Source organism: Bos taurus, chromosome 18 (genome assembly GCF_002263795.3).
Source record: "Bos taurus isolate L1 Dominette 01449 registration number 42190680 breed Hereford chromosome 18, ARS-UCD2.0, whole genome shotgun sequence".
In the NCBI taxonomy this organism is placed as follows: Eukaryota; Metazoa; Chordata; class Mammalia; order Artiodactyla; family Bovidae; genus Bos; species Bos taurus.
The window spans coordinates 5,490,010-5,510,962 of NC_037345.1; the positions used below are offsets into that span (position 1 = coordinate 5,490,010).

Consider the following 20,953-nt stretch of genomic DNA (forward strand, 5'->3'; position numbering starts at 1 on the left):
TTGCTGTTGTTTTGGCATCTTTGATATCTTAGTTCCCTGACCAGAGATCAAACGCAGGCCACCTGTAGTGGAAGCTAGGGCCTTAACCACTGGACTGCTACTGGACTCTCAGGCTCTTTTTAAATGCCCTTCTCGTTTCTCAGACTTGAAATTATGTTATCTGATTCTTAGGTTTCTTGAGACAAAATCAGTTTGGTGGTGTCTCCAAAGCGTCTCTTTATTAATCAACTAGAACAAACCCACTTTCCCGTGCTTTCTTCTGCCATCTCTGATGTCATAATCTGTTGTAAAGTATGGCTGTGTCATGGCTTGTAGACAAAATGGCATTGGAGAAATGGCACTGATTCAGACGTATGCATTCTGGTGTGTACACCAGGCTTCCTTCTTACCGCATGCAAGACCCTGAGAACAAAGACCTCCTGATCGTTGACAGTTGTCTCCTGGAAGAGCTAACAGTTGTCCTCACCCATTGTGGCCTCTGCTGGAAAATGTTACGTAATGCAGGAATGGACAAGGCCCAGACACAACTGTGGGCCAGGCCTCCTGGGCGATGCCGCCCCTCGGAAGCTGATGTTCATGTACAATCAGCACGTGAAATGCCCTGGACTTGGGTTGTTGCCAGTTACTCGTGAGCCTTCTCAAGAGTCGGCACTGTTGAGCCTGGCCGTGGGTGTTTATGGAGGATGCCGATGGGCTTTTGGCCCCCGGTGGTCAGTGTTCTTGGGAACTTGGTTCCTCGGAAGGACCGTGAAGCCCAGGGAACTTGGGAAACAAGTGCACTTGACTTCCCTTAGGTTCACCGGTTTTGGTCATCGCCTCTCAGGTGCTCGGCACTCTGCAAACGGCCCCAGAGATCCAGAGACGACTGGGGCCCAAGTGTGCAGCCAGTGTACACAGGACACTCACCCCAGGGGTGTGGGCGGAGCCGCGAGAAACACACAGCGCACTGTGGTTTCCCTCCGTTGTAACGTTGCGGTGTATTTTAGGGATGCTGAAATTCACCCTTGTAGTCGTGTGGTTCAGTGAGTTGTGGCACGCACACACACACACACACACACACACACACACACACACACACACAGTCATGGAGTCACACAGTCAAGATACGGAGCAGTTCCTTTACCCTCTCAATTGTCCCTGTGTCCCTGTGAAGTAATTCTCACCCCTTACACCCAGCCCTTGGCAACCATTGAATTTTTTTTTTTCCCTGTCCCTAGAGTTTTGCATTTTCTGGAATGTTATTTAAATGGAAGCATTCCATATTTAGCTTTTTGAGTCTGGCTTCTCTCACGTAGCATGATGCATGTATTAGTTATCTGTTGCCCTTAAATTACCCCCAAAACTTAGTGACTCCAAACAGCAAATGTTTATTACCGCACTCTGTTAGCTTTCTCTTGCTATTGTAATAAATTACCACAAACATTTTGGCTGAACAGAAAGCATTTCCGGTTGCAGGAATGTATATTCCCACCAACTTTATACAACATAATGAAAATAGAATAATACTATAAAAATCTGCTAATTCTAAAGGTAGAAAATATCTCCTTTAAATTTTTGCTACTGGTAGAGTTTAACACATTATATCTCATACTGATTATCAGTAATCCAGTTTTATGCATTTCAATTTCTCTGATTGACTCTTAGAATGTGTTTCATATGGTCCCAGTATTCATGCTGGATCAAGTAAGAAAGAAGCCAAAGGTATTAGAGCTTCAACAAAGGTATTAGGTGGCTCAACCGTAAAAAATCCACCTACAATGCGGGAGATGTGGTTCGAGCCCTGGCTTGGAGGAGGAAATGGCAACCCCCTCCAGTATTCTTGCCTGAAAAATCCTACAAACAAAGGAGCCTGGTAGGCTATAGTCCATGGGGTCACAAAACAGTCGGACATGACTTAGTGACTAAACAAAAACAAAGCAAAAAAGCCAAAGGTGTTGGCAAGACTCTCTGTGGGCTTTTGCAGTAACTAGAGCTAAAGGCAACAGAAGCAGAAACAAGGAATAGCAGAGGTTGTCTGAGCTCGAGGTCCCTGGAGATCAGACTTGGGACAGGGGTGTTTGCTCACATGGTTTACTGGGGGAATGAGAAGGAGAATGAAGGAAACAGGTGTTATATAGGTGGAGACTGATGCAAAGGGAGCTCTGGAGAATGGATCCCAGAGTTGGTCCTCTTTGTTAGGAGGACATCTGGGTGTGGGACATGACTTTCCAGGTGTGAGGGCACCCATCCCTCAGGGACGATTTTCTGAATAAGTCAGTGCTTTTGGCTGCTGGAAATAGGTACAGTGGGGCCCATAAATGAGATCTAGACAGACTATCACACTTCCGCTCCATTGGAAAGGAAGGGGATTGGACAAGTACTAATAGCAGCTGAAGGCTCTAGAGTTACTGGCTTCTCCCCGTTTTCATCGTCAGGTGACTGGCTGGAGAGTATCACCTTCTGCGAAAACACGGAAGTCAGGAAAGCGGGGAGGACCTGGGGAGAGGAGATGCAGAGTTGAGGTTTAGGGTGGGTGGAGATGAGGTTCCGGAGCTTGGGAGGGATGTCGGCCTGGTGCTGTCGGCGTGAAGTTCACCTTCGTAGAGGTGTTGTTTGGAGTCCCAGCCTGTGTGAAATTGCTGTCAGGACAAGAGTTTAGACTGAATGAAAGGCGGTTGGAGGTGGAACTCTGGTTGAAGAGGAAGGTCTGGAGGAGGCAGAAGCTGAGGCAGCGGTGGCATGAGGACGAGGTCCGAGGATAGACTGTGTCTTAGAATCTGAGGTAGCCAAGAGGGCCAGAACCAGGGAGGAGCCGGGGCCCTTGCAACAGAGATGTCCAGTTTCAACAGAGGGGAGGTCGTTGGGTGCCGGGACCCAGAAGCCATCGCTCCCCAGGCCTCTTTGAGAGATTCTGGGCGGTGGTGGGGCAGAAATCAGTCACCTTGGTGATGAGAGATTCAGACGAGGCAGGAGATTCTGAATGGAGACAAATATTTCGAAACCATGGTCTGTAAATGGGAAGAGTGAGGCTTCGTGCAGCTTGAAAAAGCCCCAATGTCAACTAGACATTTCTTTCTCTCTCCAGCCTTCTCTCTTCCATCTGACTTCCTTTCGTTCATTTTCTTAACCATTTTCTTTCCTGATTTTTTTCCTAATTGTTGGTCTGAACAATCTATTTAGCCTGATGGACAGCAAGAATGAGACAATAGAGAGATTGAAGAGGCCAGAAAGACAGGGGAGTGTCAGTGAACAGCATGCTTGAGGGCTGCACACCTGCAATTAAATAATGTTTAATGTCACTTATTCCTAAATTTTTAAGAAGGAGGAGTGCAGGAAGAAAATGTGGAGATCAGCTGTCTAAAGCCTTTGGGCTCCGACTCCTTTCTGTTTATTGTCAGCATTCACTGCTCCTTCCAGTAGGAAGTCTCACTTAAGGCTACTCTGGCTAGAAGCCTTGGTTCATGGTCATTTCCACTGATGACAATCAGCCATGCCCACTGGCAAGTCTCTGGAACTCCACCCTCTTTTCCATGGAGCAGTACTTCTGTGGTCCAAGGCATGTACTGTCCCTGGAGGAAGGGATTGTCACTTTCCCAACAGCGTGCTCAGAGAACACCCAGAGAAATGGAGGCGCTTTCCCCGTGGGTGTGTACTAACTGCAGAGAACGGGCAGCACCCCTGCACTGGAAGCTCCAGTTCTGTGCACACAGAGAACAGCCCTCAGGTTCTCCCCTTACAGACTAGAATCCATCAAAGAAGGGGGGAAAAAATCAGTCCTTGAAAATGCTGACTAATAGCATCGGCTTTGGGATTGGAATGATACTATTTTTGTTTTCATTCTGTCTTTCTAGTTTGAACTTTCCTTTTGATAGTCTGTAAATATTCATCATCTCAGAACCTTTTGAATCGCAGTGGCTTTTAGTCAAAACTGAGCAAAATGTGCCATTTGAATAATAAAAACCTCATTAAAGTGAGGTGAAAGGAATTCTTTTCCTTTTGTACAAGCCAATTAAGTGTCTTTACAATTAAAAAAAAAGTCTAGCACTTTATAGTTTCCTATTCCATAAGCCTGTTGTTAATTAATAGAGGGGATGAGCTTTAGGTACTCAGTGTGTATTTTGCCTCTGGTGTTGTGCAATTAACATTAATGAAGCGTATTTTAAATTTGGTGAAATACCAAAGGATTTCCCAGGTTCTCTGTGGGCTCCTGTGTCCAGACTGAGGTCTTCGGTAGCAAGTTTCTTTGTTTGATGCCCTGTGTATTTCCTTGAGCCAATGTGCAGGCATGGATAGAGGTAACTGCAGAAGGTGTTGTTATTGAGAAATGTTCTGCCAGCATTCCAAATGCCCAGACTGTCTTAAAGATAAGGAAACTCTGAAAAAAAAAAAAATCAACTCTGAGAGCTTTATTTTTTCTTGTGGCTAAAACAGAAGGGTCTGGAGACAAAGGGAGTGATGACCATTGAACCTGGCATCTACCTTGCAAGACCCTGGGCATTTGCCCGTCACATCTTTGGGTGGGGTGTGTGCTCCTGTTCTCATTCAGCACATAAGTATAATGACTTGACTGAGCTAGAATTTCTCACAGCACTTCCTGCAGCCATTCTAGGGAGCTTATCTAATAAAGAAAGTATTGCGTAGTATTCTTGAAGTCAGATGATTGTTTTTATTTCATCTTGTTATATGTTATATTTCATTCTTGCTCACTTATGTGCATCTTTATTTTACCTGTTTCTGATACTTCCATAGGAAATCTGCCTCTAATCACTTTTTTCCTGACCATAAATGGAGATAATAACACATGTCATCTAGGGTTCTTATGTACAGAAAGCTTTTAGCAAGTGCTTAACTCATATTTAACATTCAAAAAAAAAAAAATAGCAACTCTGAAAAAGTAGACCAAATATTTGAGATGCAACCTGAAAGGAGTGCATATCTAAATCATATATTCACTTCTCCATTTCACCCTTCCTCCCAAGATTTTTTTCTAGTGTACATGGCTTTATTTAAAAGCATGGGTTATCCTGGCTACAGATGAGTAAGTTCTACTTTGAGTTGAAATGGATGTGGTGAATGTTGTAGGCAGACCAGATGCTTCAAAGCATTTTTTGCCCACCTCTTCAAAGAGCAATTGGGCTTCCCTGGTGGCTCAGCTGGTACAGAATCCACCTGCAATGCAGGAGACCTGGGTTTGATCCCTGAGTTGGGAAGTTGCCCTGGAGAAGGGAACGGCTCCCCACTCCAGTTTTCTGGCCTGGAGAATTCCGCGGTCTGTATAGTCCATGGAGTCGCCAAGAGTTGGATACAAGTGAGTGACTTTCACTTTTACTTAAGAGCAATCAGGCTGTTGAGGGGCTGTGAGTGGACAACTGTAGTGGGCATCATATGGGAAAAACATATGATTCCTATCAAACACCCATGATCTCAACCACATCACCACATTTAGATTTTATGTAGGTGATAAGTTGGAAATAGATCAGACAACAGAGAAAAATAAACAATTTCCCTATGAGACATCAGTGATAATACGGTTTGCATGAATACCTTTTTTTAAGAAAAGAAGATCTAAATGATTATAAATATACTCATACTTATGGAATAGAAGACAGTGTTGTTAAGATGTACATAATCCCCAAATTAACCTACTAATATAATGCAAACTCTGTCAACACTGCAGCTGAAATTTTTGTAGAAATTGAAAAGCCAATCCTAAAACTTTATACATGCCTATAAAGGACCCCGAATAGCCAATGCAAGCTTCAAAAAGAACAAAGTTGGAGGCCTCCTATTTCCCACTCTCAAAATTTACTGCAGAGCTTCAGTAATGAAGACCGTGTGGTCCTGGCATAAGCATGCAGATAATAGGATAGAGTCAAGAGTCCCTAAATAAACTCTTAGAGGTGGTCAGTTGGTTATCAGCAGGAATGCCAAGACAGTTCAGTGGGGGAAAGAATAGTCTTATCAACAAATGATTTTAGAACAACTGGATGTTCACATGCCACAGAATGAAGTTAGATTGCTCATGTTCACTATTTATACAGATTAGATCAAATGGGTCATCGACCTAAATGTAAGAGCTAAAACTGTATAAACCACTTAGAAGAAAGACAGTATATTTTTGTGCTGTTGGGTTAGGCAGTGGTTTCTTAGATAGAAGCCCAAAAGCACAAGTGACCCCCCCACCCCCGGCCAAATATATATCAGTTCAGTTCAGTCCAGTTCAGTCCAGTTCAGTCGCTCAGTCGTGCCCGACTCTTTGCAACCCCATGAATCGCAGCACGCCAGGCCTCCCTGTCCATCACCAACTCCCGGAGTTCACTCAGACTCACGTCCATCAAGTCAGTGATGTCATCCAGCCATCTCATCCTCTGTCGTCCCCTTCTCCTCCTGCCCCCAATCCCTCCCAGCATCAGAGTCTTTTCCAATGAGTCAACTCTTCGCATGAGGTGGCCAAAGTACTGGAGTTTCAGCTTTAGCATCATTCCTTCCAAAGAAATCCCAGGGCTGATCTCCTTCAGAATGGACTGGTTGGATCTCCTTGCAGTCCAAGGGACTCTCAAGAGTCTTCTCCAACACCACAGTTCAAAAGCATCAATTCTTCGGCGCTCAGCCTTCTTCACAGTCCAACTCTCACACCCATACATGACCACTGGAAAAACCATAGCCTTGACTAGACGGACCTTTGTTGGCAAAGTAATGTCTCTGCTTTTGAATATGCTATCTAGGTTGGTCATAACTTTTCCTCCAAGGAGTAAGTGTCTTTTAATTTCATGGCTGCAATCACCATCTGCAGTGATTTTGGAGCCCCCCAAAATAAAGTCTGACACTGTTTCCACTATTTCCCCATCTATTTGCCATGAATTGATGGGACCAGATGCCATGAATTGATGGGACCAGATGCCATGATCTTCGTTTTCTGAATGTTGAGCTTTAAGCCAACTTTTTCACTCTCCTCTTTCACTTTCATCAAGAGACTTTTTAGTTCTTCACTTTCTGCCATAAGGGTGATGTCATCTACATATCTGAGGTTATTGATATTTCTTCTGGCAATCTATATATAAATCGTGTTTCATCAAAATTTAAAACTTTCGTGTTGTCAGTGATACCATCAGGAAAGTGAAAAGACAACGTAGAGAATGAGAGAGAAATTTTGCAGATTGGGCTGATAACAGACTCTTATCCAAAATATATAAAGAACTTTTATAAATCAATAAGATAATTACCTCCATTAAAAATTGGCTCAGCACCTAAATAGACAATAGGTGTTTCTCCAAAAGTATAAATTGCCAATAAATACATAAAAACATGCTCAGCATCATTAGCCTTTAGAGAAATGCAAATAAAAATACACTGAGGCACCACTTTATACTCACTAAGGTGGCTTAAAAAAAATAGATCATGACACATATTGGCAAGATTGTGGAGAAACTGGGATTGTAATGTATTGCAGGTTGAAATGTAGAATGGTACAGCCACTCTTTGGGAAACAGTCCCACAATCCCTCAAGAAGTTAAGCATAGAATTAACCATATGACCCAGCAGTTCCATGTCTATACATATACTCAAGAGAAATAAAAAACATATATTTTCTTTTTTTTTTTTTTTCAGAGGAGCTTAAAGAGGTTTAATAGCTCTTTCTCATCTACCTCATTTCTTGAAAAATGTGTTGAACAGTAACTTCACAGTTTGAATATTACAAATGAAAAAAGGGAAGACATAGAGAACTCCATCCAGTTTTGGAATCATGGATTGAGTTTTGGAAGATGATTTGATCTTGTAATCTTTTTTGCTGGGCCTCTCTTGGCATTTACCATCTTCTGATTAGCAGGATTAGATCTCCCTATTTTCACTGGATCCTCTTTCATTCTATGCAGATTCACTGGTTGTCCTTTAGAAGACTGGGGTGAGTCAGAGAGCTGAGACATTTTAGCTAGGTACATACGATGTTCATCCTTCACCTTGTGGTAAGCCTTTGATTCTCGTTCCAGTCTATTTTTCACAGTAACTTGTAAATGACTGTTTATAGCAGTAATATTCACAGTAGCAAAAAAAATGGAAAACACTGGAATGTCTAGCAGCTGGCAGATAGTTCAGTGAAAGCATGATGTATCCATGCAGTGTAGGTTTTGACCATAGAAAACAATGAAGAGCTGATAACCTGCGACAACACGATGAACCTTGGAAACGTTAGGTGTAATGAAGAAAGTCAGCCACAGAAGACCACGTACTGTGTGATTCCATTTATATGAAATACCCAGAATAGGCAGATCTATCAGATAGCAAGCAGATTAATGGTGTCTTGGGGGGGGGAGTGGTTAGTGACTATTAATGGATATGGGGTTGCTTTTTGGGGATATGAAAACATTGTAAAATTAACATGTGATGATGCTTGCACAAATTGTGAATATATTAAAAACCATTGAATTGCACACTTTCAGAAGGATAAATTGTATGCCTTGTGAATTGAATTGCGTCTCAGTAATTTTTTAAAGAAATCCATGCATATAAAGAAAATTTGAACAATAACAAAAACCATAAAAATAAGAGGTAAGCAGTCTAATGATATCCTACACAGGCAGAGCTAACATTTTTCTTTACTTCCTGTTTTGCTGTCTGAATGTATAAAAATCTTTTTTTTGGTGGGGGAGGGAGGGATATGCATCAGACATACAACATTTAATTTCCTGCTTTTTCAGTTGACTTGAGAAGTTTGGGAATCTCTGACTTAATCATTGCTGATTTATCTAATCTCTGCTGTTGAATTTTAAGTTGTTTCTAGTTCATACACAATTTAATAATTCCACCTCATATATATATATAATTATTACTCACCCTTGAGGATGAATCTTGGAAACTGTACTAGTTTGCTGCTGCTGCTGCTAAGTCACTTCAGTCATGTCCGACGCTATGCGACCCCATAGACGTCAGCCCACCAGGCTCCCCGATCCCTGGGATTCTCCAGGCAAGAACACTGGAATGGGTTGCCATTTCCTTCTCCAATGCATGAAAGTGAAGTCGCTCAGTCGTGTCCGACTCCTAGCGACCCCATGGACTGCAGCCTACCAGGCTCCTCCACCCGTGGGATTTTCCAGGCAAGAGCTCTGGAGTGGGGTGCCATCACCTTCTCCTAGGGCTGCTGTAACAAATTACTGTATACTTGGTGGCTTACGGAAAAGCAGGAATTTAATTTATCCCAGTTCTGGAGGCCTAAAGTCTGAAACTGAGGTGTGTGCGGGGTTGGTCCCTCCTGGACGCTCTGGGGGAGGGTCCCGTCCACGCCCCTCACCAGCTTCTGGTGCCTGTGGGCACTCGTCCACCCACCTTGCTTTGCAGATGCATCTGTCTGGTCTCTGCCTCTGTCTTCACAGAGTGTTCTCTGTGTGCCTTCTGCCCTTCTCTTCTTTTGTAAGAACACTTGTCAGTAGCATTTAATTTTCCCCTATTCCTGAGTGATCTCATCTCAAAATCCTGAACTTAATCAATATTTATAAAGACCCTTTTCTCCAATAAGGTCCCATTCACAGGTTCCTAGTGAACCTATCTTTTGGGTCCACCATTTAACCCAGTACAGAAGCAGTGGCATATGGAGTGGGTAGGGTTGGCTGTAGGAACCGTCTGCCCGTGTGTGGGCAGAATGGGGGAAAGAGTGAAGTAGGTCAGAAACAGCAAGGCAAATATTGTTTATTAACGATGGAATCTAGAAAGATGGTACTGATGAATCGACCTGCAGGGCAGGGATAGAAACTCAGACATAGAACACAGACTGCGGACACAGCAGGGAAGGAGAAGGTGGGACAAATTGAGAGAGTGGCTTTGAAACGTGTTCCTTCCCATGTGTAAACTGGACAGTTAATGGGAAGTCGTGTGTCAGGCCTGGAGCTCAGCCTGGTGCTCGTGGGATGAGGTGGGAGGGAGGGGCCATGCGTACACCTGTGGCTGATTCACGTTGATGTATGGCGGGGACCAGTACAATATTTTCATTATCCTCCAATTAAAAATAAATACATTAAAAAAAATAACTAATAAAATTACTAAGCATTACTTTGCTTTATATTGTCATCATTCAATGGAAATTCTAAACATTATCAATGATAAAGTATTTTCCTTTAGAGGTATGAGTTGCTATCCTTTGAGCGCCCCTAACCCCGCCACTCCAATGTATCCCATTGCTTGGAAATAGGATTACTGGGTGAAGTAATGTAGATATTTCTAGTTTTCATGATATAATGAAAATATTAATACATGATTTAAGTATTTTCAACTTAATATCCATGGCATGGGAATATGCAGTCTTACCAGCTTTGTACAAGATAATTTAAATATAAGTAAGTCTGCTCATTTAGTAGGTAAAGGAAGCACAGATTCAGATAGATGGTAGAACCTGTATTCCAAGCACGGTGACCAGCTCCTCCCAGTTTGCCCAGTGTGGTCTCAGTTTTGGCAATGGAAGTCTCACCTGCGAGAACCCCGTGGTCCCCAGCGGCTGAGCACAGTCACCCACTGAGAGTTGAAGCCCTTCCCCAGCAGAACTGTCTCAGATGTGACATTCCAAGGTGTCCCATTTCCAGCTGCCTGTGATCTGCAAGATAGTGAAGAATGGTTATTCCCAGGGGGCGGGGAGCATGGATCTCCTTGGTTCAGAGTGTTTGTGTCTGCGTAACACTGGGAGGTTTTATTTTTCAGGTCTCTTCACGTGCTTGTGTGCAACGCAGCTGTGTTTGGGCTCCCCTGGACCCTCACAAAGGACGGCCTGGAGACCACCTTCCAGGTGAACCACCTGGGCCACTTTTACCTCGTCCAGCTCCTGCAGGACGTCCTGTGCCGCTCCGCGCCTGCCCGGGTCGTCGTGGTCTCCTCGGAGTCCCATAGGTGGGTCAGAATGGGGCATTCTCTTCACGGCCCTCTTCCTTCCAGCTAACGGTCCCCGCCCCAGGCTCTTGGTGGGTTTCTTTTGAGTTTTTAAAAAATATATAATTTTATTTATTTTTGGCTGTGCTGGGTGTTTGTTGCTGCGCGGGCTTTTCTCTGGTTGTGGCGAGTGGGGACCTCCTTTTTAGTTGCTGTGCCCAGGCTTCTCACTGCAGTGGCTTCTCTTGCTCATGGACTCCAAAGCACGCAGGCTTCAGTAGGTGCCTCGTGCGGGCTTCAGTCGTTGCGACTCCCAGGCTCTAGGGCATATACTCAAAAGTTGTGATGCACGGGCTTAGTTGCCCCAAGGCACGTGGGATCTTCCCAGATCAGGGATCCAACCCCTGTCTCCTGCATTGGCAGGTGGATTCTAAACCACTGAGCCACTAGGGAAGCCCTCTGTTTTTGAAGATAATTTTCGTCAGTGCTTCTCCAAAAAGTGTGTACTCAACCTGGCTCCTGAACTTATCAAGGTTTTATTAATTTTTTGTGATGATGGGCGATTGTTTAGGGGTAGTGTAGATAGCACGGTAGATGGTTTTTATAACTATACTTCAGGCCCTCATTGATTTTGCTTCGAGATGGAATAATAATTGATTAAATCTGAATGCCTGACCTTTATTGATTTGTCATTCTCCAGCCTCACCACCTCACCAAGAAGAATGTGAGTTATTCTAGCAGTAGAAACAGTGCAATTAAAGACTGCGAGATGAAATCCAATTGTTTTATAATGAGAAATTAGGGAATTCAATGCAGGCATTAGCTGTGTAATTGTAGAAAGGAAAGGACTGTAGTTAGAACATATTAGAAATCTGGCCATGCCTCTTTTGGTTAAAATTTCAATTAAAACATCAGATGGCGATTCTTTTCTATTACCATTAGGAGAATATTCAGTCGACTAGGAAGGCATTTGAAAATTTCCTCGTGTTTTCAGCGTATTTGTTTCTAGAGTTGGATAAACAACCGAGAGAAGTACCGGGAGAGGATGAGGGAACTGCCGGGTGAGGCTAGAGTTTAATACACATTATGGAGATTTTCCTGGTGTGGATGGGGGCTTTCACTCCTAGCAAAGTAGCTGGAGAAAAAGAACGTGCCAGGGCCTGTTTTTTCCCCCCTTCCTCTTCTCCGACTTAAGTCCTGAGATGTTTTAGTGACCCAGAATGAAGCTTATTTTTTTTAATCATGCTTCCATAAAATGTAACCCCTGGGACTTGGAAGAGAGAGACCAGCCAAGGGTTAGCCTGAACCGTTTATCACTCCCAAACACAGGGGCTTATGGTCGAAGTGACACGCTGCAGATAGATTTACTTTTACCGTTTGAAATTTATGACGGCCGAAATGAAAGGAAAATGCCGGTAATAATCCTCCCCTGTGTTAAAAGACACGGAGCGTCTCATAATGAGGTGGTAACGAAATCTGGACATCCTTATCTTTGCAAATCAGACCAGGTTCCTGGAAGTGGAGTGGCCCTGCTCAGGCATGAGGGGGAGGCCCCCGTGGGGGTAGGCGCGGGGATGAACCTGCTAGTCCCCGTCTTTAGCCAGATGTGGAGGGCACCCCGGGATGGGTTTAAATGAGCTGGTATTTAATGGGTGAGTCTATGGAATTGTCAGCTGCCTGCTTCCCTTCTAAGTCTGGATCTGACATGGTTATTTCATGTGGTGTCTTTGTTCTCCCCTTAACTGCAGTGTAATTCATGCTTACCTTGGAGATCCGAATCTTAATTTCATTGAATAGATGGGTCGGAGGCGGGGCTTTGGCCTCTTGAGTTCACTCCATTTTAGTTTCCTGAAGTGCGTGTTATCAGGCCCGCTCCTGTCTGGTGCTGGGCGCTGGCTTTCTGCTTTCCGACAACCTTGTGCCCATATTAAAGGGTGTTTATACAAAATGTTAATCCTCCCAAGCTCGTCTGTTTGTTGCCCACGTGCCACACCCCAGAGCCAGTGCGAACACTGGGTACACAGGCCTGGGAGAGTGCCCACTCACCGCTCAAGGACCCAGAGCCCTAAAACCGTGTCATAAAACGGAAGGGCTGGTGTCTAATTACCTCCATAAACCTTAGCGGAATCTCTTCGTTGGAGTCAAGACCCCTGTTAGGGGAAAAATAAAGTCCGATGTTTGCAGAAAATGTTATACCAGACTGCCCCAAGGCAAAATATTTATTAGCTTCCCTGAGTCGTCCCTGTATTTTAGTTACTTATCTGGAATCAGAACAAGTGAGTCGAGTTTCTGCATACCTCAAATCCACCCTATGAAAATGAGAACTTCCTTGCCGTGAAAAATTTTCCAGATACCAATTAAAATAGAATGAAAAGAGTGGAGAGCTGGCTGAAGGGCTGCAGCTGTGTGGAGTGCCAGGATGCCACACACACAGCACACACACACACACACACACACACAGCCTCGGATGCAAATTCAGTCCTATTCTTTGAACACACTAGCTTTTGTCTCCATAGAATCCAGCCTAATTATGTTACTTGGGTTATTTAAAAATCCTCTGTTTAAAAAAAATAAAATAAAGGAGAAGTATTTAGAGAAATACTAGATAGAGGTCTTCTCCAACAGCAGATGTTACTGTCCAGAGAGCAAGTGTTAACATGTCAGTGTCCTGGGAGGAGGAGAACTCTATTAAGACTTTATTGTTTGGCTTTGTAGATGTTTCAGCTGGAAAACAGGGTAGGCCGCCTTTGCAGACTTGTTTTGCTGCCTCTTGAGCTGAGAGGTGAACGTGGTCATTTTTCAGGAAGCAGGGCCCAGCTCAGAGGAATCAGAAAGCTTGCCCACCCTCCCCCACTCCCTGGAGGACTGTCAATACAAGCTAATCAGGCCTTAGAAATGAGTGCACTGCTCAGGGGATCAGCGGGGCAGGAACCTGGGCTCTGCTGATGGCAAGCAGAGGGAGGACCTAGTGTTAATAGCTGCTTCTCCATCTCGAAACTTCCCTTCAACCTGGTTCGACCTAACTTCTCATCATGGTGGGTTCTGTTTTGTTTTGGCCTCCTTTCTAGGTTGGGGATTAGGAAGGCACACCTACCTCCTCTTAGGGGTTGAATCTAACCCAGTGTTCCCAAGTCTGCATTAGCCTTAAAAAGCCAAAGCGAGGAAGTCACTCTCAACATGAGAAAGTGCTGCCTGCAAATATTCATGAAAAACATAAAGCATCTGAACCCAGTGGCAAAACTTGCCTTCCACACAAAGCTCGAACAAAGCTTTTTGTGATAAGAACTTGGCTCTTAATTTAGAATTATGAACCCGTGACTATGGGTTCAATTTTTTAGTACTGTATTTAATCCCCACTCTATGCCATAGGCAACATTCAAGGAGCTCACGGTCCCTCTCTCGGGAATTCACAGTCTAGGCCTGGAAGCAGGTGAGGATTGGTCTGTATGGTCAGAAGAGAGGCACAAAGTGCCAGGGTGGCTTGGCTTGCCTTGCTGGTCATGTTGCAGGGGTGGCAGGTCCTTGAACAGTAGGAGTACGATGGACCGGGTCCTGGAAAATGGACGCTTCATTTCCATCTGCTCTGCGTGGCTTTTCAGCCTGTCCCTCACAGCCACCCAAGAAATCGTTGTGATAGCAAGCCAAGGAAGAGTTAGCCAGGGAGGGCCTCCTGGAAGAAGTGACACCTGAGCTGGATTGGGCTAAGCAAAGGTGTCAAGAAGGGCGATGAGAACACAGCAGAGAGTTAGCGGAGCACACTATATTCACCCTGTACCTGTTAGATGTTGTCTAAAGCCTCAATGTTCTTTCCTTCCCAGAGCATGTGGAACTTCCGGGAAGTGGCCAGTACCTTTGACCATTGTATCCTTGACTCAGCAGTCCTTATGTGTGTGTGTGTGTGTGACAGCTGTTCTGTAACACCTTATCACTGTGTTGAAATAAAATTCAGAAATAATATAACTTCCCTGCATACGTATGTTGTAACTCAGTGGACTTACCTACCTGTAATGTAGGGGCAAAATGACTGTGAAGCTAATATAGCATGTGTTCCAACGTGTCAGCCCGTTGGCAGGACTCCAGGGACGGAAAGTCATTGGAGTGCGTGACCCTCCACCAGGATCTTCATACCTGCTGACTGTTGGCAGGTGTGTGGCCTTTGGCTTCCAGTGCCACCAGCCTCGGGTCAAGCCCCACCTCCCCCCTCCCCGCCCCAGAATCCCAAAGCACACCCCTTCCTCACTTACGTAGCTGTGGCGCTCTACTCTTGGAAGTTCAGTAGCTGTTAGAGCGGTGCATCTGTGCAGAGCACAGTTCGAGTCTAGTCTCAGATAATTACTCACAGGCTTTCATCCACATGCACGTCCGGAGGGGCTGTCTTCCTTGACAAGGCTCCCCTTGCCCGGCGGGACATCCGCTGTCCCCAGCGCCCCACTGGCAATTGTTATGACAACCAGAAAAAGGCCCCATAAGTTTCCAAATTTCCCGCTAAGTCCCACTGCTCCAAACGGTTAAGCTCGGCAGTCTGGGCTCTTCCCGTGGTCTGGGGGCCTGGAAACAGCCAGCCAATGATCCATTTCAGGGCCTCACTGTCCACGCTGATGACTTCGTCTTGGCGAAGTCATTTAATACCAGAAACGGGATGTCACTGACTGAGTCCCGGAGAAGGGGTACTTAATTTCCATTAAGACATGGATTTCTTGGTCCTAGCTCCACATGAACGGCTCGCTCATATTAAGGAACTACCAGATGGTTCTGTCATTTCCACTTCACCTTTTGCTTTCTTTTTCCTCAGCATTTGTTCCCAGTGCCCTCATTTGGGGAAAATGCCCGGAGTTAATTCAGCAAACTCTGAGGGTTCCTTAAAGAATATGAGACCGAATTCCTTCTGTTATGATCGTTTTTTTGTTTTTTTTTTTTCTTTCTTTCTTTCTTTCTTCTTTTGGTTGTTAGGGAAGTCACTACTTTGTCGTCATTAAAAAAAGAAGAAAGGAAGGAAAGAAACAAACAGCTGGTGTTTAACGACTCCGTCAGACCCAATTATAAAACGTCAGCTACTTACTTTGATTTGTGTGTATCCATGCCATGGGTATACTCGAAAACATTAGACCTTGCCAGCACTCATTTTGGCTTTGTTTACATTTATCTTTTAAACGTATGAGACCACTGATGGCGCCTCACCAAGGTTATAACCCCTTTATAATCATTAATTTTTAATCTGGATGAGAGTCTTGGAGGCAGCAAGGCTCATCTATATTTACTTGGATGCTCCAAAGAAAGCATACAGGACACAAACACGGGCTAAAATAACCCACGAAAACCCTGTCAAGGGTTAGGAATGCAGTATCTTTCTGCTTCCAAAAGCAGCAGCCCTTTATTTAACATGTTTTCCCGTTTAATTGAATTATCCTTGAACTTCCTGTTGAAGGTTTTGAAAAAATAGATGTTAGAAGCAGGGGTAGTGGATGGGGGTCCAGTGAAGACCACTCCGTTTATGAGTCTGGCCCTTTATTAAGTGTGTGTTTGGACCTGGTTGGTTTCTATTGTGGAATCACCATCGTCTCTCTTTAAGACTTTGTTTCCATGTTCACCCAATTGAGATTTTAGTCATCTCTGCATGGTTTTCTCAGATTTCTAATAAAAACTCAAAGCTATATCAGAAGTCAGGGGCTGACGGATTCATATCACATTTTCTTTTTTTTTTAGATTCACAGATATTAACGATTCCTCGGGAAAACTAGACTTTAGCCGCCTTTCTCCATCGAAAAACGACTACTGGGCCATGCTGGCCTACAACCGGTCCAAACTGTGCAACATCCTGTTCTCCAACGAGCTCCACCGCCGCCTGTCCCCCCGCGGGGTCACGTCGAATGCGGTGCACCCCGGGAACATGATGTACTCCGCCCTTCACCGTGGCTGGTGGGTGTACACGCTGCTCTTCACCTTGGCGAGACCCTTCACCAAGTCCATGGTGAGTCAGCAGCCGCAGCTGCCACGCACACCTCTAGTGCGCCTCTCCGGAAAGGGTACTAGAGAAACCCAGGCACACTCGCTTCCTTGGCCTCTCACCTCTCAGGAGGATGAGTCTGGTCTTGAGCATCACGTCATCAGGCCTTTTAGAGGGATGAGGAGGGGCGCTTGAGCACATTTCAGCTGACTTGAGTTCGCATCTGTTTCTCTAGAGATGTCTCCAAGGCCCAGAGAGAAGATGTGCGTTTTTGCTATTGCGTTAATATATATGGCTGATGGAGATGGTTTGTTTACATTTGATGTGATCTTTTTGTTTTTTTCCCCAATAAGCACAGTCCTTCCAAACTGTTTTGTGTTAGTAGGTAAATAGCATGGGTTTGTGACTTTTGCATTCTCAGCAAATGTGGCTCCTCCGTTTCCATTGAGAGTCTGTATTTTTGCTCTAAATGCTTCCTTTAATGGGTGTAAACCTCTGCTGGAGCATCCTGTGTCAGCTGGAGGCACATTTTATTCTGTACTTCACCAAAGGTAAGTCCTTTTGGGTGCTTCAGACTACCTTGTTTCGACTTGGACTTCACAAGGTAAGTGTGAAGTTTTCCTGTTTTGGATGGCCCTCTCACAGCTGTCTCTGAACACTTCTTTCATGAAAGCATTGAGTAGGAAGTCATTTGAGTGAAGAGTGTGCATTGTACACAATATTTTTGGTATGGTACTTTTCTAAAATACAGGCCTCTAAAATTTCCCACCTACTTAAACTTCATGTTTGTGGATGACAACACAGCACGGAAAATCTACAACAACAAGGAAAATCTTTTGATGTGCATAGGAAGAAAGTAAGCGCGTTTTAAAAATTTGAATCACGTAGGTGTTTCTTATGCAAAGTGAATAGATATAATCCAGGAGTTGAATACTTAACCAAAGAAGTGAGAGGAGCTCTGGAGAGCAGTTCTCCAAGTTCAAGGGGAGTGTGTGTCACAGGCTTCTGATGATCCCCTATTGCCTGATTTTCTGTGATTGCATGAGAGTAGGTTTTCTGCAAGGGCATCTTTGGCCATGATTTTGGCTCATTGTCTTAAGAATACTGGTCTGGCCTGTGGATGAGTTGTTCACGTTTAGGAAGTGGGAGAGGAGAGAGGAGCGTCCTTTCTCACTTTCCACTGGCCCTGCACCTTCATGACCAGTGGACCAATCATCAAGTATAATTTGTAATTTCTGGGTCTTGAATTTTCTCACTTGTATTTATTTGAATATTGGTGGAAGCGAAAGAACTCCTTTCTGTGAAACCAGAGTCTTGCTTCTTTCTTCTTCCGGATTGCTCTAGTCAGAGGAATATGATGGGAAAGAGCCCGCTGTGGGTCTGTGATGACTCAGACCATCATGGAGGGTGGTGTAACCATCTGTACACTGCTGGATGTGGACTCCACTCACTGAGGGCTCCTTGATGGACAGTGACAACGATTCTTATTCTGTGATGAGATCCCAGGGCTTAAAAACCCTGGATGGTGCAAAGGGGAGGAGGAGGAAGGCTGGCTCTGGGAAAGTAAAAAGTGGGGTGAGTGGTTTTCTGTTTCTTGGGTTAGGGGATCTAGTACTTCACATGAACACAGCATGTAAACACATGTTTAGCTAAGTCGGGCTGTATTGTCGGCTCCTTGGATGTGTCGGGAGGGTTTCTGAAAGTGCCGGGCAGGTAGCCATGTTGTGATCACAGAGAATTGGGTGGTATTAACAACTAATAGTGTTTGGTGGTAACTCTGGTCAGGACACAAACCAAGTGGAAAAGCCGAGTGTGGAGTTGGAAGCCTAGGCAGAAGTGTTACCACACAGGCGGGTGGCACAGGGTATTAGGAGAAGGCCCCCACTCACCGTACTGGGAGCTGGTCCAGTGATGCCCGACGCCCAGCACGCGGGGCTCCTTCCCCCCTTCCCCATCCAGTGTACGCACACCTTGGCCTCCTCCCAGCCCTGGTCCCTGGTCCTCCAGTCAGGAAAATGCCTGGAGCAGCCTGGGGCACCAAATCAAACAAGAACTGGTCTCTGTGGCTCTGGGTGAACGGGGCATTTGGGAAAATGAGCAGATAACCCTTGAGAAGGCTTGGAGAAAATTGGTGACATAACCAAAAAAAAAAACCGCACTGAATTCTAAGTTGTTTCGGCAGTGGTGGAGTGCTCTGTGAAAGGGAGGTAAGCCCTTAGCCTGTGCTAGGAAAAGGGCTTGACAGGGCTTCCTCGCGGTGCTGAGTGTGAGAGGGCTGCTGCCTGGGCGAGCAGAGCAACCAGCTCTCTTGCTCGTGATCCTGATGCTCAAGCCCAGCTCTCTCCCTTGGCATTGGGAGAACTCGGGCCAGACGTTTGGCCTTCCTGAGCTTGTTACCTCTCAACCAAAATGGCAACACAGGTTGGTGTGAGGATTGACAGTATTGGATGTATCTAGGTATTTGGTGGGGTTTCTTAGACATCAGAGTCCCACATGACTGAGATTCATAAAGAGGTGGAATGGGCTCCCTGTGAAGCTCACAGCCAGTCACTTCTCTTCCATGAACGTGTAGGACTCTGTATGTGGGAGAGGTCTCTGCCCCAGGGAGACCAGCGATCTACTATTTTGCTGGTAGGACAGACTGGACTCACTGGAAGAGTCAGCCTGGGGTCTTATCCTTCTGTACGGGGCTCAGCACTGCTTCTGTGACGCTAAGACATTGTTTTCTGGGTGAAAACATTTTAATTTTTTTGTCTGCCATTTTAATGCAGACCTGCTTTTGGACCTAAACCATGTCGTTACATCCACATTCCCACCCCATGCAAAAGTTGGATCTGAAATGCTCATGGAGAGCCTGAGCACAGGTGCAGGGTCCCAGTCACCCAGGGGCTCGTGTTCTGTGCGCTCTGCCATCGCGCCTTTTCCTTCGCACCTCAGAGTTGCTGGAGTGTACACTCCAGTGTCCAAGGCCGAGGAAACAAACACAGCACAGCCTCGTGCTGGGAAGGCCCGCCTTTCTTCTCCGCCGTCGCCGGCTCCCTCAAGTATTAAACAGCAGTATTCTAATATCAACGTCTCTTTTTTATTTGCTGTGACTTGCTGTGACTACAGTGACTTTAGTTACAGTAATTAGGTCACCCTTCATGGAGTCAGGCTATTTTAAGTGCCTCTTTAAGGAATATTGTTGCAGATTAGTAATTTTACAATTGGATGTTCTTGTGCAACTTTATTAAATGTAATCTGTCTTTTAAATGTTGCCCTTTTACAGTTATACATTTCTAATTGTTGCTGTAAATGCATTATCACTTTGAAATTAATTAATATTTCCATTTTGGCCGCCTGCAGTATAATAATCACTAATGAGAAACTCTTAAGGATTAATTCTTGACACAGCGACCCCTACTGGTGGAGCCTGTCTCTGACACGTCTTCCTCTGGGGTCCAGAGGTCACGACTGGTATATGGGGGTTTCTGGGGAGACAAGCATTTTTCTCTCCTCCCTCCAACTTATGTTACAGTTAAAATAATAGATAAAAATGAGACTAGGATTTTCTAGAATATTGTTTTAAAAAAGATAACAGGGTTCTTTAGCTGCTTGATCAACATCTTGAAGGAAACTCGAGTTGACAGAAGCTTTCTGGTTTAAAGTCACATCCATCCATCTGTGTTACCTGCTTATTGTCCTGCCCATCTTGCTTTTTATTTAAATACCCCTAAAATCACATTTTCATATGGACTCTAAAATTGTGTGTTGCATATGGATGCATTTATATATATTATATGTATGTGTATATAATGCATTTATATGTACATATTACTTTCTGGGGTTTAATTCACAAAACCAGGTGTGTTGTTTTATCTAGTGATATAAGAGGTTCTCAAAAGTAGTTTTGGCTAGTATTTTTCAGTTGTTGCCATGCACCCAAGTAGGAAGCAGCTTGACCAGTAAGGCCAGACACCATGAAGCCTAAATGCATCAGCGTGAATGCCTTCACTCACTGCTTACGGCACTTTTACGTTAGAAACACTGAAAAAGCACAGGGGACTTACCCAGCTTGTTCAAGAAGTTGGAATATCAGCCGGCAGACCGTTGGCCAGCTGCTTGTCCAGGTTCGTTTTCTTTGTGAAATACACCGCCAGCCCTGCCACATGGCCCAGCCCTGCGGTTGTTTCCTTTTTAACA

The 20,953-nt window shown here is 44.8% G+C and overlaps 1 protein-coding gene across 8 annotated transcripts in view; it reads left to right on the plus strand.

Annotated features, from left to right (window-relative positions):
- Nucleotides 1-20,953, plus strand: part of WWOX (WW domain containing oxidoreductase) — a 930,720-nt gene that overhangs the window by 249,510 nt on the left and 660,257 nt on the right. For all 8 annotated transcript variants that reach the window (XR_009491178.1, XR_003030202.2, XR_009491177.1 and 5 more), the window contains 2 exon segments: nt 10,663-10,848; nt 16,531-16,795. Coding sequence is in view for 5 of the 8 variants with exons in the window: in XM_059876988.1 (XP_059732971.1) it covers nt 10,663-10,848; nt 16,531-16,795 (451 nt within the window). In the remaining 3 variants the exon portion in view is untranslated.